The 26,212-nt window shown below is 37.0% G+C and overlaps 1 protein-coding gene across 2 annotated transcripts; it reads right to left on the bottom strand.

The window, feature by feature from the left end:
• Nucleotides 1-1,736: 1,736 nt before the first annotated feature.
• Nucleotides 1,737-25,954, bottom strand: NUCKS1 (nuclear casein kinase and cyclin dependent kinase substrate 1). Of its 2 annotated transcripts, none has more exons than XM_061187421.1 (7): nucleotides 25,888-25,954; nucleotides 11,401-11,450; nucleotides 9,437-9,542; nucleotides 6,666-6,721; nucleotides 4,104-4,256; nucleotides 3,189-3,338; nucleotides 1,737-2,252 (listed from the first exon to the last, which is right to left on the bottom strand). In XM_061187421.1, the coding sequence occupies exons 1-7, from the start codon at nucleotides 25,902-25,904 to the stop codon at nucleotides 2,053-2,055; spliced, it is 732 nt and encodes a 243-aa protein (XP_061043404.1). In that variant the 5' UTR covers nucleotides 25,905-25,954; the 3' UTR covers nucleotides 1,737-2,052. The 2 variants fall into 2 exon arrangements, with proteins under 2 accessions (XP_061043404.1, XP_061043405.1); XM_061187422.1 differs by having other exon boundaries at nucleotides 3,189-3,335.
• Nucleotides 25,955-26,212: the final 258 nt, after the last annotated feature.

Below are 26,212 nucleotides of genomic sequence, written 5' to 3'. Positions count from 1 at the left end.
ACAGCAAATAGAATAATCTTTAACACCTCATTACAAAGTTCACAACTATAAAGTTAACCTTCATGAAAGATAATAATCCAATTGCTACTTATGTTCAAGTTTTACATTTTTGGCCGAGTACTACAATCTCCAAATTCATTCTTTAACACGCATAGTGCAACAGTGAAATGACTCTCTGCCACTGGGAGCTTTCTTAAAACAAAAACAAACAAACAAAAAATCACAGAGTAAGGATATTCCTTAGTCTTAAAAATGAGAGTAAAAATATTCCTTAAATAACCTTTGTTCTATGAACATCTGTAAGAACCAGGTTGTCTGAGAGAAAAATATGCTGTAACTCAATTGGTAGAAAGAAAACTGCGTACGTAAATATTGAGGAAGCAAATCTAGATAAAAAGGCAGAGGTTAAATTTCACTAATTTTTCAACTTATTAGCACACTAAGACCCCCTAAACCTTGTTCCCATTAGCTCATGGTACCAGAATGTGGAGGAGCAAACCTACAGATCTGTCTTGTGACTGCCTTCATAAAGCATGTAACAAGGCTGTTATCAACTACACACAGACCTCCTGAATGCATGGTTTCTCCAGCCCCTCAGAGCCCCTTAACTCCTGCTTTAAGCAACATGAGCAGTGAGCAAGGGCACCAGTAAAAAGATAACTGCTAACTGAATAGTGTTGGAGCAGCATTTAACATACTCCCGTCAAGCACAGGATGTAAAGTAAGTGAAGAACAGAGCCTGGAGAACTCATGTCCTAGAGCAGGGCTGGTAGACATTAGTGGTGGGGCTGTGCAGTAGTGTCCTATGTACTAGCAGGAATCCAAGAGATGACTTCATACCATGTTTCTATGAAGAAATGGGAAGACAGGGGTATGAAAAGGAAAACATTCTATCCCCAGATAAAAACAGAGCATGGTTCATGGGATCTGAATGCACATTTATGGCATACAAGAATTTCAATTCTCTGTTTTCATAAAGCAAAAATGTCAAGTCTTTGTGATTGAGTTTCACATTAACTGGTACTTTATTTGCTTAAAACCTAAACATTGTCAGTTTGAGAAGAAATCCACTGTGATATATAGATCTCCCCATTTAAATTCTAGGGTTTCTTCTTTTGATCCTTGGTAAAATTTTATCCAAGAAACAGAATAGATACATATATATATTTTAAAACATGAACCATTAGAGAATGAAATAGAAAATCAAGAAACATTTAAGTTTTGGCGGCCCTTGCTTTTTTTTTTTTTTTTTTAAGTTCCGTAAAGACTGTAGCAGGATAAAGGATCACTGGCTCCGAGTCTCTTAGAGATAACAAGTGATGAAATTAAAAAAAAAAAATAACCCACACCCTCAAACAAGGTCAGGTAACCTCAATTCCCTGTGCTGCCCCAGGATAAAAAAACATGAATACTTTTAGTAACAATTCAGAATTCATCTTTATCTCCTACCTGCCCCATCAGTGGAAGTTTAAAGTCATGATTTTTCTAGACATCCAGATTTTTGTATATAGAATATAAACTTGAATTAGATGACAACTGGTTTTTTTTAAAAAGTTCAGGTAGAGAAAGAAACAATCACTTTTAACTAAAACCTTCTATGTTTTTTGATTACTGTTTAACTTGCTACCATTTAGCAAAAAGCAAAATTTCCATAGTGTTCACCTCAAATCTTATTGCTTTACAACTGTGGCATACCCTCCATTAAAAATAAAAAGATGAAGCAGTCAATCCAGTGATTAATTTAACATGGCTTTCATTGGGAAAGAGGGGGAGGGAGAAGAGGGGGTCGTGACAAAGAGACCCATAGACAAAAAAGGTAAATTAAACATACAATGGTTTTCTTAAAAAAAAAAAAAGAAGAAAAAGAAGAAAAAGAAGAAAATGTTATTTTCAACAAAAGGAAAAAAAAAGCATTGAAAGCCCATGAGTCAAGCCATAGCCAAAACCATATTCTATCTTAAGTAGGTTTTCTTTTTTTTTCCCCTCTTTTTTTCTTTTTTCTTTTTTTTTTCTCTTTTTTTAATAAAATCTCTCCCCAAACCATCATCACTTTTAATCCTCCCCAGACTGGGCTTCATCTTCAGACCCTTCATCCCCAGATTTCTCAGGTGGAGGGCTTGCAGATGTTTTCTTTTCAGGAGGGCTTTCTGGTTCCTCGTCTTCTTCTTTGGGAGAAGGAGTCTTTTCCTTTGATGCCTTTGAAGCTGTGGGGCGACCCACTTTCCCTTTGCCTTTCACAGGGCTTGGCGTCACTGAAAGAAGAAAAATACCAATTTGGGGAAGGGAAGAAAGCATCTTTAACAAAAATCAGCTACTAAAGAAAATAATCTGTAAGAAAAAAATCTATAAACACAACACCCTAACTTACTAAAAATGAAGGTGGGTACTGGTTTCCAAACCCTTTTAACCAACACTGTAATGTTATGTTAGCAGTAATGCTTACAACAGAGAAACAGGATGCTATAGAAACTGCACATCATCCTTAGTGGCTTGTGAAACTAAAAATTGTTTATGTTTAAAACTCAGGTGAAGAGGGGATGCAACTTAACCTGAATAGAAACTAAAGCCATCAAATAACTTTTAACAGTTCCATCATTACTAACAGTAAGGCACGATGAGTAAAAGTTCTATTTGCTAGGATAAAAAAAAGCAAATCCAGCTTTCTGATTTAATCACAAACTAGCTTCAACCAGGAGAATACCTGGTAGAAACCACAAGGGCCTAAACAAAATGAATCTATGCTGTCAAGTGTGATTTTATTTTGCTAGCACAGAGGATGGTGTAGGGATCAGAACACAGAACTTAAATGTATTACTGTAGGTGTGTATTTTCACAATTTCAAGTTTTTACTAGCTGCTGGGATTGTGATATCAGTGGGAAAAAAGAGCAGTAATAGCTATGCTGGTGGGGTGTTTCTACCACTGTACCTGACACTAATAGGTCATTCCCAAATCTTGCCTTTCGTATGGCAGTAGTTGAAGAACAGGGCTAAGCCACCAGACTTTCAGAGGGGCTGGAGTCCTTATTAATAAATAAGTGATACTTCCAGGTATAGAAGACAGGATCCTTTTATTTTTGTTAAGTACGTGGCCAATGCCAAGCCCTAATGAAGAACTTCTGTAGAGAAGGTTTATTGGCTCTTCACATTTTTCAAAGCAGTAATTTAATCTGACTTCTGCAGAGCTCACCTGTGGCCTTTAGCCTGGGTTTGGGCATTTTCTTTTCTTTTCTCTCAGGTTTGGACTTCTTAACCATCTTTTTGTTTTTCTTTTTTGAACTGCCATAGTCACTATCATCATCGTCTTCCATTAGGAAATCCTCATCACTGCCGGAATCTTCTGAGAGGAAAGAAGAATTTCAACGTCCAACTTAATGTATACAGCCTTCCAAGTGAACAAAGGGAGAGAGTGCTAAGAATGGAGAATGGATTTGGAAGTCAAACACTCTTGGATTCTATTTGCAGCTGTACTACCAATCTGGTTGGAGCTGTCACTGGCCCCACCTGTAAAATGGTTTAGCACACACCATGAGGGTTACATGACTGACTTGTTTGAAGAGTACGTTGAAAACAGGAAAAGATAAGACTTAATCTGGATAAAAACTGAAGCCATCAAGTAACTTTTGGTAGTTCCATCACTCCTATATAGTCCTGATGAGACTAGGGAAATGAAACTGATTTGTTGTGTTTGGCCCAAGTATAAACAAATGAAGTAAGAAAATTACATACAAAGCAGATATACATGTAATTAATTAATCTGAGTAACCTGTGAAACATCTAAATTTAGTCAACACCTTTTTTTTGCAAGGAGAGGTCTACACCCTTCTCCACCAAGCCAAAATACAAATCTTAATCACAACACCCACCACGTAACTGTTAGTCTAACAATTGTTCATTCAGTATTTGAGTAGAAATGATGGACATAATGATCATGAGAATCTCTAAACCTTTTAAAATATACATAGATATCAAAACAGTCGTCTCTTTTAATAGTTAGTATCTAATTTAAGCGACTGATTTTAACATTGAGCATCCACAAAAACGTGGAAGTAATCGAGGTCACAAACTACAACCATGAGCACAGTAACAAGGCAGCTTTACGTACTCTCCTGGAATGGCACCTCATCCTCTTCTTCTTGTTCTTCTTCACTGCCCACATCTTCCATGAGCATCTCCCTCTGTTTAGAGGCTGCTTTAGAGGCTGCCTGCCGTTGCTGGCGCACATTTTTATGATCTTCTTTTTCATCTTCACTGTCCTCTGCAATATCAAAGGTATAATGCAATGATCCAAGAGTTATGGGTTTGACAGCCGACTAGAAAAGCCGATATGAGATATAACCTGCAGCTTTATTTCATTGAAAAAGGGTAAATTTTATCCCTAAAAATTTCTACAAAATATACAAAAGAGCTAAAATTCAAAGAATGAGCTTGAATAAGACTATGCACCCACTAGTACATATAAAATAACTTAGGCATGTAGTTCTAAGTAATAATAAAGCTGAATTTAGGTGTGAGCACATGTTTCCTATAACATACTTTAAACTTGTATCATTGCTTTGCCCTGAAATTCTCAATCACATTCAAACCTATCTACACAGTTTTTAGAAACTAAAGTTAGAAAAATATTTTTAAATAGTAGAACAGGGGAAGATTGTCTTCCAATGATATTTATTCTAAGATACAAACCATACAGAACCTAAAATAATGCCAAAGTACTATCCCTTTCAATGAATGAGGTGTGGCCATTTCAGTTTAGAGGAGATTGAGGGAAATCTTTAAAACACATATTTAAATCAATTAGATCTCAATACAATTTCATACAAAAAATTACTTTCATATACTATAGTTTATTAATTAAAAGTTCTTTTCAACACACAGTTGTGGTTGTGCATACATCTGGTTAAACAACAGGATGCCAGCCTATTGGCTCTAGACCAAGTTATATTTTTATTAGTCTCTACCTACAGCCCTTCTCCTGGACTTTGAGGCTCCCTTATTCTGTTAAGGTTTAGCTGTTACTCTTCTGGAAACACTCGAGTCTTATAAGCTTTGCCATGGTCAGTGTTCAAGTCATCACTTTCACTACCCAAAACCTCACCTGAAGACAAATAGACACAGGGAACGGAACTGACTTTGGTAGACTCAAAACTAAACGCACCTCACAGTAGCTTAACACTAGTACAGAGTTATTCATCTTGAAGTGCTCAAATGCTTACAAATGTAAGAGATTCAAATTAGGATTCACAAGGCAGATGAATAAAAGTGTATGTTACATTATCACAACAGCACTAGATAGTGCAAAAGGTTAATATAATTTATTTTCAGACAATTAGCAGACTTGGAAAAAAAACGGAACACAAAATAGCTCAGTGGAGTGAATTCAGTGGAACTCTGTCTACCCTCTATATATAAGCTAAATAGCAGTCTCATTTAAAGGGGGATCCAGGAAGGCAAAAGCAGGGGAATATAGACCACAACTAAAATGGTTGGGAGCAAGATGGAATAAACTCTCAATTCTTTTAAGAGTTACATTTTAAAAAATAAATACCAACGAGTAATCAGGATTTAACATTTAATTTAGTCAGTTGCTCATTAATTCTTTTAAGTTAGAATTCTTACAAAAAAACTTTCTCTGTGGCTACTGTTTCAAAGGACTACTTCCCAGCTAAAAAGAGTCAGATTGAAACTAATCGTTGTTTGCTTTCCAACCTGGAGTCATCACTCCCCCTTATTCTTATTATTCTATTTAGTTTGGTATCTTTTATTTGTTCATGTAAATGGTTTTCAATTTTGACTATGCATGAGAATAATCTGTAAATACTTATACAAAACAAAGCCCCAACATCCCACCTAGACCTTACTGAATGAGAAGTCCTGGGATGGGATGGATGTAAGTACGTTATAAAAACCTTCATAGCAGACTTCCCTGGTGGCGCAGTGGTTAAGAATCCGCCTGCCAATGCAGGGGACACAGGTTCAAGCCCTGGTCCGGGAAAATCCCACACGCCGCGGAGCAACTAAGCCCATGCACCACAACTACTGAGCCCATGTGCCACAACTACTGAGGCTTGCGCGCCTACAGCCTGTGCTCCGCAACAAGAGAAGCCACCGCAATGAGAAGCCCGCACACCGCAGCGAAGAGTTGCCCCCACTAGCCACAACTAGAGAAAGCCCGCGTGCAGCAACGAAGGCCCAATGCAGCCAAAACCAAATTGATTAATTAATTAATTAGAAAAAACAAAAAAACCTTCATAGGGACTTCCCTGGTGGTCCAGCGGTTAAGACTCCGCGTTCCCAATGCAGGGGGCCCGGGTTTGATCCCTAGTCAGGGAACTAGATCCCGCATGCCGCAATGAAGATCCTGCACGCGGCAACGCAACTAAGACCTGGCGCAGCCAAATAAATAAATAAATTTTTTTTTTTAAAAAACCTACAAACAAAAAAACCAAACCAAAACAAAAAACAAAACAAACCGCTTTCATAGGAAACTGTAATAAGCCACCAGGATTGAGAACCACTGTGAGCTCTTTGAAGATGGAAACACATAATGTTTGTAATGCAGCATTTACCACAGAGCCTGGCATTATAATAAAACCACTTATTAAAATGTCCAATAAATAAATATATAAATAGAATTACACCTATTACATTAAAAATTCTTTACTACCTGCTGAGTGAGAATCATCCTTCTTGGTCTTCACATCTTTTTCTTCTGAGTCCTCACTGTAAGCGGAAGGGGGAAAAGATTAAAAATCTTAGATCAAAATCCAAGTGAACATAAATCTCTGGTATCTGACTGGAGAAAAAGCCGAAGAAAACCTCTTTTATACATAAAATATTCAAACAGATGCTGAGGAGTGGAACTGCTTGCATTATTTCCCTACTTCATAGGAATGCTGGTGATTAAGAACAATTTTATCTACTTTTAGAAAACACTGCTTCCTCTGAAGACCCAAAGAAAAAAAAGAAGGTATCTCAACACAGGCTAAAAACTTTTCACCTATGGATAAGACCTGGTTCATGAGAACATTTACTAAGAAAAAATTTTTGTTGTCAGAGGCAAAGTATGAATATACTGAAAATAAATTATATAATGTATCAATGGTGGTAAAGTAGGCAAGTAAATGGGTAGCCCCAAATATAGATGTAGAAAACACCTTTATAATTATTAAAGGAAACGAGTTTAGTTATATAAATTACAATATGCCTAAAAAATTTATCTAAAACAAAATGAAAACAAATTAATTAATTACCTCCTAATATTAATATTTAGGAGTCCAATATTTCTATACATCAGAAACCTCAACACATAGGCCTGCCTTGTATCATGGAGAAAATAAAAGCGAGCTAAAGGTCACTGCAGAGTAAAATAAGAAGTTAAGGAGTTTCAACGTTCAATGGAAAGTTTTATAAAATAACTTTTTAGGTCACAAAGATGCACATTTTATATCTTCACAAATCTTAACTTGGAAATCTGGGTTCTAGTGTTCTTTGTCATGAATTATTTAGTTGTATGATCTTAGGCAAATCACTTGTACTCTTCAGCGCTAAAATTTTATGATTCCATGAGAAATTCTGACAAACAAAAAAAGAGAGAGTCACATAAAAGTTGATAGCTTTCTTTTCTCAAACAGCAGATCTTGTAAATCTCTTTGGTATTCCTGTAATTTAGACCACACTCAAATGACAACCTATTGAACCCAAGATTCCTAGGCAAAAAGAAAAACCGAACACATTTCTTTACTAAGTAATCTGATCCAAATATACTATAATTCTGAAACCTGTGACTGTTCTATATAAATATTTTATGCAAAGTAAGCATTTAATTCACAAGTCTATTACAATGATGAAGAACGGTATCATTTCCTCTAGTTCTTTTATTATTGAGTTTATAGAGACCATTAATCCTTGAGCCCCATTACAGTGAAGTCAAGTAAAAGCTAAACTTTTAAGTAGAGACCAACAAAAAAAATCAACATTAATATTGGTCTGAGGGAATAAATGTACAAGGCACTTAATACAAATGGCAACAAAAGCTATATTTATTTCAACCATTCCTGGACACTTAGCAGAGAGTAATAAAGCCAGATGACTGCAACAAGGAAAAATTTAGGCTAGATATCAATTATATTGATGAGACATTACAACAGGCCACGAAGATGCTCATTCCTAGGAGAAATATAATAAAATAAATATAATGAAAGATAGTTCTAAGTTGGGCTGCTATATAAAACTGGATTAGAGAGATATATTATGAAACTATGGAAAATGTGTCTCCCTACAGTATAATTTTGTCTTATTTTTCCTCAAAATTTTTCCACATTTCTGAAATTCTCCAGGAAAGAAAATATTAGATGTTAGCGATTCAAGCAAACAGAAAATACTAGGTACATTTATTAATTATTATTATTTTTACAAACTTAGCGTTCTGTGAATTCACAATGGAAAGATTTCTGCCTAGGGATTACAGTGGTTTTAGTGCTCAGAAGTAAATAACTTAGAAGAACTAGTGAGAATTATTATTTCATTTCTTTGAACTACTCATACTTAATAGTATTATTTGGAAGTGGTATAGCCTAATGGTTAAAAAAATGGACTTTGGAGTCCAACAGACATGGTTTCAAAACCTACTGGTCTATTTGCTGGTCCTTGGATAAATCACTGACCCCTCTAAGTTAATATTACTTACCCTAATAAAGGTTTTGTGAGAATTAAATGATAATGAATATAAATTAGCATGTAATAGATACTGGCACATAATAATCATAAACGGTAACTATCATCACCACCACCACCACCACCACCACCACCATCAAGGTCTTAAAGTTATGCTACACTGAGTACGAGAGTGAATGAATGTGTATAGCTGTAAGAGCAGAGATGAAAGCTACAATACCCTGGTCTCATGAGGCAATTACAGTTAAAAATACAACTCATCTGAATTCATTTATAAAACTAAGGGAAAGGAAACAGCCCAAAATGATTAAATTATTTAAACAAAGTAGAATTGACTATAGATAGTAAAACTCGGCAGGCAATGCAACTTAACATTCTATAAGCTTTAGTTATGATTCTGCCAATGATCTGTGACTGAATAGGAAAGGTCACTTATTCTTTGCCATTTCTACAATGAAAATGCCAATACTAACCTTGGGCAACAAATTATATACTTAAACAATCTTTCTACCTGTGTTCAGACGTTTGAAGTAGCACCAAAGTCATTCTGGCATACCTGGAGCTCACCTTGGATTCCATGACCTTAAAGAGGCTAACCTCTAGACTCAGAAGCACCGTCTGAGATAACATGAAATATGCAAAACAACATTAAGTGAATAAGCACTTTCCCAAAGTAACTGAAGATTCTACCAATTTAGAGACCAGACACTATCCTCATCTGAGTGGTGACAGTGTAAGAAGAATCAGACTTATACCTCTTACCTATCTTCCTGTGAATTCTTTCCAGATCGCCTCTTATTTTTAGCTTCTCGGGGAGATGATCGAATTTTCTTAGCTGGAGGGCCCGAATCTCTTCCATAATCTTCATCTAAACAAAGTATTTTTCAAATTCAATGAACTATATTATGATTTTTACATGTCAAAATTACCACTCTATTTACTGATAATTCTCTCATGCTATTTAAAAGGTGAGAGGGCAGAATTTCCTACATAATTTTCTTTCATTAAAAAAAAAATCTTTTCGGGCTTCCCTGGTGGCACAGTGGTTGAGAATCTGCCTGCCAATGCAGGGGACACGGGTTCAAGCCCTGGTCTGGGAAGATCCCACATGCCGCGGAGCAACTAGGCCCGTGAGCCACAATTACTGAGCCTGCGCGTCTAGAGCCTGTGCTCCGCAACAAGAGAGGCCGCGATAGGGAAAGGCCCGCGCACCGCGATGAAGAGTGGCCCCCACTTGCCACAACTAGAGAAAGTCCTCGCACAGAAACGAAGACTCAACACAGCCAAAAATAAATAAATAAATAAATAAATAAAATTAAAAAAAAAAAAATCTTTTCTACTCCAGTTCCACCTTAACTCAATCATTTCCATTTTTGCATATTACTCTCTAGTCCTCATGTGTATATTTTAATATACCCACAGTCAAATATCTCTTACTTTATATTCTACCCTTTTAATTTGTTAAAGACTTTTACATGTTTCCACATCTTCATATTTATTTGGAAACTATTATAGTAATATGGTTATATTACAAGCATTTTAGACTGTAAAGAACCCACAATTCTACAATCCTAACACAATTACTGTTATCAAGTAAATTACTTTTAAACTAAAGTATTATATATAGCACACTCTGGCACTTGAGGAAAATACCTCCAATTTAAAAAGTCCTATAGAACCTTAAAAAGTGACTCTTCCAAAACTTTACTACACCATCATATATAATCGTGAGTATCTAGAACAGTCTGAAGCTTCAGCAATTATTAAATGGTTGGATAATTATAAATTATGGAATACCATACAACCATTAACCAACACAAACTTTTAGTAACACAAGAAAGATAAGTAGGGGTGGGGTGGGAAGGGCACAGAACTCAAAATTCTATAGCAATATGTCAACTATATTTTTAAAAGGAAAAAAAGGACAAAAAGGTTAAAATGGCCATCTGCTGGCTAAAGGACTTTGAATAATATTTCTGCCTCAGTTTCCTTATCTGTAAAATGGAAATAAAAATAGTATAATCCCATTTTAACAGGAATGATCTAAGGATTAAATGAGTAAGTACAAACATTTAGTAAGCATTTAATAAATATCAGTATTACCTCTGGGAGGGTGGATTATGTTTTTATTCTTCTTTATACATTGCTGCATTTTCTAGGTTTTCCCAAGGTACATAATATTATGTTTATAAAGTAAAAGTAGATTTTAAAAAAATAAAGGAAAAAGAATAGTAAACACATCTGGAAAAGGAGAGTAAGAACATATTCTAAAAAGACCTTTTATGGCTACAATTTAAGATACACTACTCACTCTTAGTTCACAAATCAAAGGTATTTCACAAAATACTCTCATTGTACTTTACTATGCAAAAAATTTACATACTCCCTATTATAATGTACAAGTTTTACCGTGATTATAGCAGGAGATATATTGAACTAATAAACACTGCATCAGAATTATCACACATTTAAACTTTGGACTCCAAAACCAGATAAGAAAAAAAATTATTCAAGTGTTTATTATCAATGATTTACTAAGGAAAAGTTAAAATCCATGCAAGTTCAACGTTTGTTTTGGGTGACACAGATTGACATAATTTATATACATCAACAGTCTAAAAATAAAAAATGAAACCTATTTCAAAAGAAGAATAAGAATGTACACAAGCTGGGTATTCTTCCACTAGTCAGTGGAATTTACAACTTATTGAAATCACAAAACTTACCAGCATCATCAGATTCCTGAAACTGTGAATAATCAACGACCTTCCTATTTCTGTGGAAAGAAGAGACTCTAATTAAGATCACAAAAATGTAGGACTTTTCTAAGATATCAGAACCCACATTTCTACTTCACAAACAGAATTAGAACTAGCTCTCTGAAATTTATTTTTCAACAAGCCCCTACCTCAGCCAAAAAATGTCACATTTTGTTATAGGAAAGTATAGCTTAAACCGAAAGTATTTCAAATGACAATTCTCATATTGCTCATCTGAGGCATAGCTCAAATACTATCCTTTCCTACAAAACAACCTCCCACCTCCCACAAGTACATAAAACAGCAAAATAAGCCAAACTACCATAAATATTCATTATACAGAGATGATATATGCACACAAACCAAAACTGTAAATGTTACTTTATTCTTACTGCTATACACACGTGTACACCTGATAAATAAGGTTATTATTGAGTTTTTTTCACGGCAAAGTGACCTTTAAATATAATAGTTAATTATATTTAATTAACTTACCGTCACTATGGTGACGGTAAGTTAAGCCTTACATAGGAAGGGATGGAAAAAAATTGATTCAAAAGATGCTCTTTATTAAAGAGCTTTTTTTTTTTTTTGGCCATGCCGCGCAGCTTGCAGGATCTTAGTTCCCTGACCAGGGATTGAACCCGGGCCACGGCAGTGAAAAACCTGGAATCCTAACCACTAGGCTACATGGAACTCCCTAAAGAGCATTTATTAAAGATACAAATTTATGTATTTACTTGACTCAGTGATTTTTTTTTTTTTTGACTCAGTGATTTTTAAGTACTTCTTACTAGGTAAGGCATCTTTAATATCTCAAACAAATTTAATTTCCATTTTCCTACTTCATATTCTAAACTTAAAAGTTTAAAAAATTCCTCTCTTAGAGAGATATAAGAGCTTCCATGTTAGTATCCAAACAGCCTGGAACTTAAAAGAGCCTCAGATGTACTGTAACTAAATGGAAACTAAACAAGTGAACCGAAAGAACTATAAGGGAAACATGCCACTAACTACACTTAAACCTAAGTCGAGGACTATTCCTGGTTTTATAGATTAAGACACCATTTAAATGCAAGAACAGGAGAGTCAGAATTCAAGTGCAGGCAGAACTTCTATATAATATGCAAAAATGATAGGGTGGGGTGAATTCTGAACACATGTTTGGGGCTTAGATGTGGAGGAAGGTATAGCCACATCCTTGATTTAAGAGAGAGAGAGGAAAAAAAAAAGAAAGGCTCTTAAGGAATCTTGTATTCTGTTTTTCTTTAGTCTACCAACAATGAATTATATCTTCTGACTTTACTGCCTCAATGAGTCAAGATGCAAAACTATAAAATATGTTGTAACTATATTTTGTTATAAGAAACTGAATTTATATATTAAAGATACCCTTCTATTAGTAAAGTTAATTTCAAAAATATTGCTATTAGTTCCACTTACATGAGTTACCTAATCAAATTCATAGAGATAGAAAGTAAAATGGTGGTTGTCAGGGGTGGGGTAGTGGAGGATGGGGAGTCAATGGTATGTATAGTTTCAGTTTTGCAAGAGGAAGAGTTCTGGAAATTGAGTGCCCAAAAATGTGAATGTATTCAACGCTACTGAACTGTACATTTAAAAATGGTTAAAATGGTAAATATGTTATTTTACCACAATTTTAAAAAAAGAATAAAATAAAAATATTTTTTCTTAAAAAAAACCCTATTTGGGGGGGCGCTAGTAATCAAATGCTTATCATGTTCCAGGAAATAGTGATTTTTAATGACAGATGCCATGAAAAACAGTATTATGAACACAGTGCAAAGATGACCATTTTCTCCATTACTTAGGATCAAGGAAAATGTGACATGGAACCAGGGAGAAAGGATCCAGAAGAGGGAGTTTTAAATCTTTATCTCTAACAATTATGTACAGGTTCTGAAATCGCGGGCATAATAATTTTAGGTTAGCTGGTGGAATTGCAGCTAAAATACTGGTACAATTTCCGGTATCAATTTCTGGTATCAATAGATACATCCTACGAGACTATATAAAGGAGGGTAACCATATGGCAAAGGATCATATGAAGAACTATTGAATAAACTGGGATTTTTAACCTGCAAAAGGGAAAACATGTTAGCTTTGGTGATCAGATTAAGTGTGGGTTCAAGATAAAGAACTTCTTAACAGTTTACTAATGATAGTTACTTCCTTAGTCTATCACTAGAAACACTCCAAAAAGGAATTATATAGTACAAAATACAGAATCTGTTAGTAGGAATCCTGGGTTCTAGAACTTCAAGCAAATCACTTACTTCTCTGGGCCTCAGTTCCTCATCTGTTGGAACTGATGACCTAAGTTGCTTGACAGATCTAAAAAGCTGCTCTATAAAATTAAATTATCAAAGTTTAATGAAAAAGACGACTTTTTCAATTGTAAATGGTCAACTATCCTTTTGCACACCATACATCTTAACATGTACCACTGTACCATTTGTTTTCTTCACTAATCTAAGCTTCTTGAAAGTAACAATCATGTCTTATATCCACATTTCTGGTACAGAACAAGGTAAAAAGTAGGCACTCAAATGTTTTCTGAACTTTTTGCTCTTAGGACCAAATTTTAAGAGCTCTGTTAGAAACCTAATTTTAGAAAATACTCTAGAGGATAATATCCAATCTCCTTAAAGACTTTTAAGATCTCGTCTCTTGCCACTTAACAAGCAAGCAACCCCAGGAGGCTTAATTCCACCAATCAGGTTGTTTTTTTACCACTTGCTCATGCAGCTCCCTTGCTTAGAATGCTATTCATATCACTCTCACTCATATCAGATATAACCTCACCTCTCAACAACTTTAATCCCTTATTGATACTACATAAACTACTAAATGTCTGTTTTCCCTATTAAACATGAACATCTTGAGGACAGGGGTTGTCTCTCCTTCATTTGGAACACCAAATTCAAGGAAGGCTTGATGAGTGAATGGACTTGGACTTGGCATCTGTAAAGGATTAGTGTGGGAAAGGGAATCAGTAGAGAGGATGCATGTACCACTGGAGTCTTCAACTTATCGGACTTTTAATCCCACTGCCAACGACAAAAGAAAATTTAGTTTTCTCCAAACTGAAAAACTTGTTATTTAAAATCTAAGAGATTTAAAAGGGGAATTCCTTGGTGGTCCAGTTGTTAGGACTCGGCGCTTCCACTGCGGTGGCCTGGTTCAATCCCTGGTTAGGGAACTAAGATCCTGCAAGCTGCACGGTGCAGCCAAAAAAAAAAAAAAAAAAAAGATTTAATAGGCAATTATTTAGTACGTTTTTTTCTATCCTAGTTTTCAACACAGGAAAACTACAAAAATGTCACATAGACTATACTGACATTATATAAGCAATTAAATTAAAAAATTTCAAAACTAAATTGAAAGACTACTGCTTCCCTTGAAACAAAATATTTTAACTTTCAATTATGTGAAAATGGCCAGAATTATCTTACATAATAAATGTTATTTATCACAAAAACTGTAAAACCTGAGTAAAGCAAAATATGAATATAGAAGCACTCGTCTTAAGGGTAACTAGTCAAAAAAAAATCCATCTATAAATGCTAAAGAGGGGAAAAGAAAAAATAATTTAAATAAAAGATCTACGATAACAAGGGTCATTCACAAAAACTCATTATAATGATTTATAATAATAGTTTGGTTCATTTTCTGCTTTCTAAAGATGCTTATTCAAAACATACTGTTTTCCACTACTTAGAGATTCACCTTATTCAGGGTTGATATATATTTTTGATGAACTTATTCCTATGCAAACTTGAAATTAAGAAGGCAATATTTAAGTCTAAAGGCATAGGAAGTCCTACCTCTAGCTGAAAACAAAGAAACATTCTCATTTTTATTACTTAAATTAAATGCCAAAGCTAAACCAACTCTTCAGTGTAAAATGAGCATCAAAAACTGGAACTGGGAGGACAACACAAAATTTCAATATAGCATAAAAGTTAAAAACACAGATTTTTAAAATTGGGTTGAAATCCTGGCTCTGCCAGTTACTTGCCCTCACTGAACTTCAGTTTCCTCACCTGTAAAATACGAATAACAATACCTATCTCTCGAGATTGTTTCGAGGGCCAGGTACATAATTATCCAATAAATAGCCATTATTTCTTGTAAGCACTAACTTGTTCCACCCAGAATACTACTGCAATCTTGAATCCACGTGAATACACAAGTAACACTCTTATTTATTAGAACAGCACGATTAAGCCACTCCTTTTAAAACCATTGTCTTAAAAAATAAATAAATAAAATAAAATAAAAACGTTATGTCTTAGAGTATTGGTTCTAGTGCTATTTAGAAAGATTGTCTTTAAGAGTTTGTTGCTCATTTCATTAAAATGCAATATCAAAATACCCCCCTATTTTTATATTATTTCCAACTTCATGATACAGTTTTCAGTTGCCGTTTAGGCCAGAGAAAGTAGCAACAGTAGCTATTTTAAGTCCACCATTTAAGTTAGATCGATTTCTATCACTCAGATCAACTGGAGTTCCATCTAAGTAAGTCTAAAAGTTTGCACTAGAAAAGAGAACTGTAACCCAGTAAGGAAAACAAATGTTTAAAATAGAAACTACAGGAACACAAAAACTTCAATTAAGGGGCTTCCCTGGTGGCGCAGTGGATAAGAATCGGCCTGCCTATGCAGGGGACACAGGTTCAATCCCTGGTCCGGGAAGATCCCACATGCCGCAGAGCAACTAAGCCCGTGCGTCACAACTACTGAAGCCCGTGCACCTAGAGCCCATGCTCTGCAACAAGAGAAGCCACCGCAATGAGAAGCCCACACACGCACCACAACGAAGAGTAGCCCCCACTCACAGAAAGCCCACGCGCAGCAACGAAGACCCAACGCAGCCGAAAATAAATAAGTTAAAAAACCCAAAAAAACTTCAATTATATGCCTGCTCTTACTTTAAAAGCTGATATAACCGCTATATTTAGATTCTAAAGGTACCTTGGTCACAAATGAACCAATTCCTGGATGATCACCAGAGGGCTTTGAGATAAGCCCTTACTTTTGCATCAAAGTTCAAAAATGAAAGGTAAAGTTGGAAGCTAGACAAAGAACACTAAAAGATCCATTTTTGGCACCAAATGTGGGGGGTATGTCTACCCCCCAAATGCCTTTTCTTATAGCAGCAACCATCCAAGACCAAATCAATAATATTCCTGAAATGTGAGGTATGTAAAACTAACATTCTAAAGAATCAAGGATCAACAGTATTTCAGAGATGGAAACTACCACATCTTTTGAGATGATCTCATCTAACCCTTTGAACCTTAAAGATGAGAAAACAACTTAAAACCACAAAATTCAGTGCTACTCTTTAACAAACCTGCACATCAAAATATGCAGAAACAATTAAGTTCCAGGTGAGGAAGCAGAACTTTAAAATAGAAACCCCCATTTAATTATTGACACCCTAAGCTTTGTATTACTTAAAGAACACAAAATCATTTTCTCAAGGCAAATCAGAGAGACTTTTAGACAGTTTACTACATTATTTAGCTCAATAAAGCTATCTTCCATTTTTAACCTGAGGAAGTCCTATTGTTCTGACCAATGCAGGGAAGGAGAAGAAACACCTAGCTAATTTTCTAGAATTCAGCAATTTTCTCATTAGGCACTTAAAGTGCACTTGAAATCTGAGTTTTGAGAAACCCAAAATAGCAAACATAGCTCTTTTCACTAATCACCTAAGTGATAAACATCTAGAACAATGTTTTTCAATCTACTGGTCACAACCCACTATTGGGTCCTGAAATCAATTTACTGACGTATAACCAGCACTTTATTTTTTTGGCTGCGGCTCGCGTGGGATCTTACTTCCCTGACCAGGGATCGAACCCAGGCCCCTGGCAATGAGGGCACTGAACCCTAACCACCGGACTGCCAGGGAATTCCCTATAACCAGCATTTTAAAAGAAAAAGAAGCAAATAGAAAATATCAGAGAAAATTACACCTAAATAACTGGCAAGTTCCTGAAACTTGCTTCAGGTATTTGTATTCTTGTGTGTAGCAAATTGTAACGTAAAATGTATTTCTTATAGGAACTTCATCAAAAAAGTCTGAGCCACTGCTATAGAATAAAATGATTTCCAAAGTAGTTTTTAGTTTCACCTTTACAAAAAATGATTTGTTATTAATCCACGGCCACAAAAGTATAACATCTCTTCCTATTTTAATTCAGTTTTAAGAAAACCACTTTTTTTAAACTTAAGCACTCATAACACCTATCAAAGTTTGGTGGCCCGTGGGGGACAGAGGGAAGGGTGATACACCACCAGGTGTATTACAGCTACTGGACCTTAGACAATCTAATCCAATCTTACCCAAAACGTGTTATCCTATCAACGAATGTCCCTGGAAGGGCATGACTGAGAACCTTTCATCATCTCCCAAGGCAACTAATTCCAAGAAAACCAGATAATGAAACAGTTCTTCTCAGCGAGGTGAAATCTGCCTCTAAAGTCCACTGACCAATTCTGTCTTGCCTAGCTCCTGGGATCACCATGGTCTAAATCTAAACCCTCTTCCATAGAGCAGCCCTTAAAATTTGTGCAACAGTTTCCACTTTTTTCTTCAAGGCTAAATACTAAAGTTTCTGCATATCAAATGTCCTTAAAACTTAGGACATTTACCTCTCTCCATTCTTCTATCCCTCAAGATTCTTCATACGCCAAGTTTTCTCAGGATATAAGAAAATTAGTTCATAGAAGCCAGGATACCTAAACTCAATTCAGGGCAATTTCTCACAGTTGCTTATTTTGAGCTTCATGTTCCTTTTGGCTAAGATATATTGCTTTGACTGTATCTTATATCATTCTGCTTTTTACAATTAAACAGAATTCAAAAACAGTCACAAGATACAAGCAAAAATTTTTAAGTAAATATTTAAAATCAAGAACATTACAGGAAATAGTTCTTTAAAGTTTTTCAAATGGAAAAAGTAAATTTCTAATTTCTGCACAAAAGGGGAATAAAGGAGTTCTGAATGATGAGGCAGGTATATGTTTGAGATAGTTGTCACAATGCCCTCCTAAATTTTTTTATCAACTTGGTAATATTTCAGTCCAGATAAATAAATATGAACTCTTATATGGCACTCCTTATTCCCAAAATACATTCAGTCCCACCATATTCTCTCCATATAGTATACTATTTTATTTAAAAGTCACACACAAATTTCAATGAGTATAACAAAGTATTGGGTAAATAAAATGGGCTAGATTTTTCCCAACAGAAGTTTAGTGCAAAAACTATGCAATTAGGAACAGAGTAAACCTCAAGCAGGTGAGATTAAAGGGGTCTCAGATGAGCACATTACCAAGTAGAGTCCTGTCTGCAGCAAGAGTCTTGAAACCCTCAGTGGACTCTTCCAATTGTCTTAGCCCAACTACCAGGGACAAATCTGTAGCCTGACAAAGATTTACTGACTCTTTACAATAAAGGTGATGGAACATCAGAAGTGTGGAGCATCTCACCAAACAGAGGAAAACTTAAGAAGGATTTGGGGAAGGGTACAATTTAGGTGAAATTTAAATGCAGCAGTGTCTTGATAGGCTCAAAGCACAGCAGACTGTGAAAAGGGGTCTACATCAGGTCTAGACAGTGAAGTGGACCTTGGGTCTTATTTCTTGGCAAAGAAGTTAAGGTAGATGTGAATTTTGTGCCCAGCAACCCCTCATTTGAAGCTCTAAAAATGTAAATCGAGGATAGCTCTCCGTGTCAAAAGGAGATAGCTTTTCCTGACAAAAGTGTGATGTTTCACTCTTACTGATATAATTTCAAATAGCAAAGTTTCTGACAGTCTGATTTTAGAGAATCTTTTCTTAGCAGGAAAGCAGTAGTCAAAGAAGGATTGTTATAAATCTTTCCAGCTGTAGCATATCTGTGGAAGATAGTCTGTTATCCCAGCCCAATGAATAGCCGGCTGGATTTTTACTTCTCAGTGGAGCTAAGTTTTAGTTTCTCAAGTAATTCATCTTCTGGGCCATTTTATCTTGACACATGAAATCTCCCTGAAGATCACCTTGCTTTTCAGGTAACTGAACAGGTGCACAGTTCAATAAGTAGATAGGCACTAAGAAGCACCTGAAAATATGCTATAGCCAGCTGAAACACTCTTTGGCAACCTGTGGTCTCTTCACCAAAAATATTTCAAAGACCTATAATTATGGCTATTTAGATACTATTTTAAAATATGGCAATGCAATTCTGTAACAATCAGTTCCACTTCCTAGAACCTAGACAGTAATATTTTTTGAAACAAAACAAAGGGATGCCCCATTTTGACCAAAGTGGTCATATACTAAATCAAATGTCTTCTCTTATTGTCCACAACACTGCAGTCTCTAAGTGCCGGAGGGGCACTATTCACATGGACTGTAATGTGGATGTAACATAGATGGTGCCCCAGAGTTACACAGAATGGTGGCCTTATTTTTATATTTCTGGGGAAAACAGACCAAAAACATAAATAAAATCAATCTCCCTTTCTTTATTCAAAACTACTTTCTCCTTATTAACTAGTTGTATTGCAATGATTTCAAACACTAAAACTCAACCACTTATCTTGGTTTGTAACTTTTGTCAAGTTAAATCAACCCCAATTTATTAATCTTAATTTCCTTCTAATTGTAATATACTGACAAGTTTTATAATAGGTGCTGAACCTTTTCAAATGCTATGGTTTTTCTCCTTTGGTCTTTTAATATGAATCAGTGACAGATTTTAAGTTTTATTCCCGGCACAAATGCTACTTGATCATATGTACTTTTAATACATACTGGATTCAGTTAGCTAATACTGTTTGGCATTCTTGCATCTATACATATACATAAAATGAGCCCATTAATTTTCTGTAGTGTCCTTTAGGTGGCTTTGGAATCTATTCACTTATTTTGGTCAGGGGAAAATGTCCCTGAATTATGTATACACTTAAATGCCACTTATCTAACATTCATGTTTCCTCCCACAAAAGCCTCACACTACTTCAGTGCTTTTTCCTCTACATTCAGGTGTCTTTTCCTTTAATTAACCCCTTCACATATTCTCTTATTCCTTCGAAATTTTCCTTTCCTCCACCCACCCCGCCCCCCAGCTCACTTTAAAGTTGGTCTTCCCCACCAAAGTCCTGCTATGAACCATAACCCCCAAATGTACTACTACCACGAGATAGAGTAACACCCCGTGGCAGTGTCTGACTGGAAAGATCACACTGGCCACAACTTCTATTTGAATTCCTGCTTCCTTTTTAATGGTTAGGTGAACTGGATCAGTTACTTAATTTAAGCCTCAGCCCTCTCACATATGAAATAAGGGATAATATATACCTTGCTCAGAGTTGTTCAAGATTTTGAAAAACATGAGAAGTACCCGGCAGAATTGGCACAAAAAGTGTTGCTCATTAAGTGATGGCTCTATTGAGTTTCGAGTGATTTTATTTTTTCTAAAATTGAAGATTGAGAAAGGAACTGTGCTGTTAAAGGTCTAGTCTCCTTATCTACAATTTAGAAATTCAAAAAGTTCTGACAACCAAGTCTTTTCATAATTTATATGGTGGTAAACATATGCGGGGCAAACAAGAGGGGCTTTTTAGGATTTTCTTTTAGTGTGAAAATTCCTAGGTTTTACCATAGAGATTAATGTGTTTGATTACAGGAGCACTACCCCAGACTGGTGATGGTACATTATATATACAGTATAGGCACCCTGTTACCTTTTTTAAATTTTTGAAAAAATTTGAACTTCTGAACACATATACTCCCCAATGGTTTCAAACTAAGGATTGTGGACCTGGTAAAACATTCTACGTGGAATCAAATGTATACAATAAATGTAAATCTAATAGAGAGTTAAATAGGTAAGACTCATGCAGTCTAAATCCAGCTTTACTATTATTTCTACGCCTTAGCTCCTAGACTTAAAAGTCATCACTAGTAAATTGAAGGAACTGGACTTAATCTCAGAAGTTCTTTCTATTAAAAAAAAAAATGCTTTTAATTAAAACTTATTCTGAGAATTGTTTTGAAGAGTACGTTGAAAAAACTGCTATTTAAAATATTTTGGCCACGTATTTCCCCTCAAATATTTTCTATATAGAGCTTAAAAACCAGTGCATACAGAATGCACTCACCATTATTTAGAGATTACAAAATAAAATAGCATTTGACCATCTTCATGCCAAACACTAGGAAGGGAAGAGTGGTACCACAGAAAGAATGCCAGCATTGTATTCAGAAAATCTAGGTTCAAATCTTGGCTGTTTCACAGTTTCTGTGACCTTGAGTAACATTATTTAAGCTTATTTCATCATCTACTATATGGGAATTTAAAAAAAATCCTCTATTACAGGGTTGTAATAAGGATAAAACAAGATAAAGTGAAATCCTCAGTACCTGACTCTGCACTTACTCTTAGTAAATGTTTATTTGGTAATCACTCTAAAAAAGAAATCAAACTTTAAAGACTTTCTTTTTTTTTTGCATTTTATTTATTTTTTGGCCTCGCCGCACACTGGATCTTAGTTTCCCAACCAGGGATTGAACCCTGGGCCCCGGCAGTGAAAATGCTGAGTCCTAACCACTGGCCCGCCAGGGAATTCCCAACATTGTCTTCTTATAATTTTCAGATTAAATACATATATGTTAGGAAATGTTCAATACTTAAGTGTTGTTATAAAATTAACTCCCCCATTATTCAGGCTTTCCAAGTTATTATGTGAGATATCTTTGAAGGTGAAGTCTACAGAAGAGTTTATGTCTTTTTAGAAGAAAGTGACATGTAAGTAATAATAAATGTACAGATCAAAGGTTAATAAAATCACACTTCTTTCACACACACACACACACACACACGACCTGGACATAGAGAATAAGATCAGATACAAGGAACCAGGCTCATCTAAAACCACATTTACTAGTATACTAAACTCTTGTGTCTTCCTGTGTATCCTTGGTATCATAAATGCCAAGCTGCCTTGAATTTTCAGGTTTCCAAGTTTTTCCCTTTAACCGAGGGCTTTTTGAAACTAATTTTATGGTAAGAGAGAATATCAATTTTTTTAAAGAAATCCAGACACATTCCAACCGAATTCTCTTTGAAAAGAAAGCAATCTGGAATCTTGGGGAAGCTGATTCTCAACATAAATAAAAAATGACCAAAAAAATTTTATATCAATCTGTAAAAGCCTATGCTTTCACATCTAAACTTTCAATGTTAAAGGTTCCTTGCAGTCTCAAGTACTAAACAAAAGAAGACAAGACATCAGGTACACTTACATTATAAAGAAAGAAGCAAACAGATTGATCTGAGTGACTTGGACCATTTTCAATAAAGGAGGAAGATCTCTGGAGAATATACAAAGGTAAATTTCAAAAACCCTGGTTTCTAGGCTGGGCAAGTTAGTAAATCTCTGAGCTTTCTTTCAAAAGTAACAGCTTTTTCTTCCCTACCTCATAAAAGCATTTTGGAAAGTTAAAAGTGCCATACACTAAAATAACATCAACACTTATCTGGTAGAAGAGACAAGCGATTATGTGGATAGGGAGGAGGATGAGGATAACCAGGGCTGTAAATTAAGAATCTAGGTTCTAGGCCCAATCTTGGAATCTACTAGTGTGTGATGCAAGGCACTTCACTTGTCCAGGTCCCCACATTAAGTCACTCGTAAAATGAATTTGCCTAAATTTCTTTCTGGCTCTAAGACTGCAATTTTACGCTATAAATTTGAATCCAAGGCCTAAAATATTTCAGCTCTCATTTGTATATGAGTCAGATACTGTAAAAGGTGACAGCAATACAGTGTGAACAAAACTACTTAGATATGTGTTGCACACATGTCTATGGAAAACCGTGCTGTAGCGCCGGTCAGTTCATCATTCCGTTCATTTGGAAACTGGTGTCAAGCAGCCATTAGTACATTTCTAAATCTTCCTTAAATGCTTAGGTTAATATTAAAATGAAAATAATAGTCACAGTAAAAAATGAAAAGCAGAAAATCCTCAAAATTATATACAGGCCTAAGGGCAGAAACATATCCCAAAAGAAGCTGCAGGGACACATTTTAAACACATGCTTTTTTTGTTTTTGGTTTGTTTTTAAACAAGGTTGATCATTCTGATATTAGGTCAACATCTATTTTTTTTTTTTGTTACATTTCCTCAAGTACATAGACTCTTCAGTTACAAAAGCACTTCCCTAAGACATAACTTTTTTTATTGCAAAATTTAACAAACCACCGAAGTCAAGTTTAATTATTTCTGCTTTATTATTGGTCAAGAGTACGTTAAAGGCTTTCAAAAGTTACAAAGAGACTTCATCACTAAAATATATAATCAAAAACCAAGTTGCTTTAAAATTAATAACGTGAAAGTGACCCCAAAAAAGCCCACAATATATTAACTTCATTCTTCAATTAGGGGCAAATATACAGTTAAAATTACTTTTAACAGACTGAGCAAGAAAAAAGTGCACAAATCCCAACGCCTTCAAAAAACTGATTAGAACGTGCTTAATATATTTACCCCTACCCGGTGACATTAAAAATCCAAGTTTTCAAGAAAAAAAAAGTTCTGTTCGTGTTCCAGCGTCTAAATTTGGGAGCACAAACTCAGGCAAATGAGTAAAATTACAACAATAAAATTAAAAGTCATCAAAACCTAGTGAACTGCGGTTAAAAGGTAAAGAAAAGTAATAGTCCAATTTCACCACACAGTAATTTACTCCCAGAAGACAGAAGATCCAATCCAGATGACACAAATCTTTATTATGGTATTGTCTATTTGTCCTGATCCTAAAGAAAATACTCTACATAAACTGATGGGATACACTGGTCATTTATTATGCCAAAAAAAGTATGCAAACTATAATTTGAAATATCTATTCAGACTCCGTGCCAAAAAGTAGGCAAAACTCTTCCCGGTGGCAATGGTGAGTTATCGGAGATGCGGGTTAAAATTAGGCAGAAAAGCTGTCAGGTAGTTAGTTAGTACTCTCCTCACGCCCACCCCGAGCGTAGGAGCATGCAGCCCCATACCCCCACCAGCTGGAGGCTGCTGTTCTAGTCTGCAGACAGAACGGTGCAGCACAAAACCCTTTCCGGGGTTCCAAACCTCCCTTTAGAGCTCTAGCTCAAAACACTTCCGTTCCTCACAAAACTTGGAATGAAGAAGGGGAAGCAACAACTATTAAAACATTTAGAAACTAAACCTATTTATCCATAAAGCACTATGCAAAATAGCCAATTCCTTACATTGAAAGCACCAACGACATTATATTAAAAGTAATATTTATTTGCAACAGCTCTCCTTCGTAAGGCCTCAACAGACTGGATTAAGCCACACCCCGCCATAAATGGCACATTCCATACGATAGCCGGGAGGACGGCCAAGGGCGATTCCACCGTCCGCTGGGGAACAGCAAACTTGTTGAAATTCTCAGAATAAAGTCTAACGACTAACCGAATCTAGCCCGTTTATTATTAAAGTTATTCGAGGTAAAGATAAGATTACAAAAACATCCGAGACGTGTACGCCGAGGAAGAGGAGAGAGAGGTAGCGGGAACGAGAACCACACGGGATTTGGGTCGTGCAGTTAACCCACACCTCCCTGAGTAGGGACATTTCCGAGGAAGGACATTTCTAGTCGGAGGCAAAGAGCGAACTCGAGGCGGGGGGAGCGGGGGTTAACCAGCTCAAAACTCCGAGTTGGGTGAGACACAGCATTTTCCAGGGCTTAGTCCCGAACTCTCTCTGCTGCGGAAGGAAAAAGAACGCGTCCCGCCCACGCCCGGCCCGATCCGAGAGGCGGGGCTCTGCAGCGACCCCGGAGGACGGAGGCGGGGCCCGGCGGCAGAGCTGCCCCTCCTGCTTTGCATAGAACACCCCCGTCCGCTAGAGAAAGAGGGCTGACTCCCCCACCCCCACCCCCACGCAAGCCGAGGGGGGAAGGGGCAAAACGGCGTCTCCGCCCTCCCCCCCCCCAATTAAGGTGGGGTCCGAGACCGAGTCCGCTGGTCCCCGCGGCCGGCTCCAAGGGGCCGGGCCGGAGGAGGTGGGGCCTGGGTGGGGGCGCTGACTTCACACCCCTCCCCCTCCGACCGCTGGCGGTTCAGGGAACACCCCGCCCGCTCCAGTGCGGCGAGTGGGGGAGGCAGCAAAGCAGCCCAGAGCCCTGCAACGGCGCGGGGCGGGGAGGAGCGCGCGCATGGGCGCGCGGCCGCTACCCCCGCGCAGCCCCGCGGGCCAGCAAGGCCCCCCACGCTCAAGGGCGCACGCGGGCCCCGAAAGGGAGGAGGCCGCGCGTGGCACGGGAGAGGGCCGACTCTAGGCTTCTGTCCCCCACTCCTTCACCACTCACCCCAACCCCCTCCAACCCGTTCCAGGCCTCGGACTCCGCACTGACCTGACAGGCCGAGACATGTTCGCTGTCGAAACAGGACCGAGTCGAGAAGCCAAAGACCAGGACCCCCCCCACCCCGCGCGCTCGGCGCCCCACCCCCCCCAACTTCGGCCGATGGGGCCGCTGCCGCCGAACCCCGAGCTGCTGGCTTCTCAAACTCCGCCGCTCCTTGGTTCAGGGCCCCTTAATCAGACGAGCCCCCCGCTCCCCCGTCTCTTCAAAATGGATGAATCAAACCAGCCGAAAATGCGCCAAAGCCGCCGTACAACCAAAACCACTAGGGCCTGTGGGCTCCGCCCCAACACGACCGGTCATTGGCGGCTTCTGC

Source organism: Eubalaena glacialis, chromosome 3, assembly GCF_028564815.1.
Source record: "Eubalaena glacialis isolate mEubGla1 chromosome 3, mEubGla1.1.hap2.+ XY, whole genome shotgun sequence".
Taxonomy (NCBI): Eukaryota; Metazoa; Chordata; class Mammalia; order Artiodactyla; family Balaenidae; genus Eubalaena; species Eubalaena glacialis.
The sequence above is the reverse complement of the archived record's forward strand: the minus strand, read 5'-3'. Positions and strand labels throughout refer to the sequence as shown.

What these genes read in the sequence shown, in the direction of transcription:
- NUCKS1 (XM_061187421.1), bottom strand. An exon ending in TCAGGAATCTGATGATGCTG is followed by an intron (nt 9,543 to 11,400) that starts GTAAGTTTTGTG and finishes TACTTTGTTTAG; the next exon opens with ATGAAGATTATGGAAGAGAT. An exon ending in ACCCAGGCTAAAGGCCACAG is followed by an intron (nt 2,253 to 3,188) that starts GTGAGCTCTGCA and finishes TTCTTCTTTCAG; the next exon opens with TGACGCCAAGCCCTGTGAAA.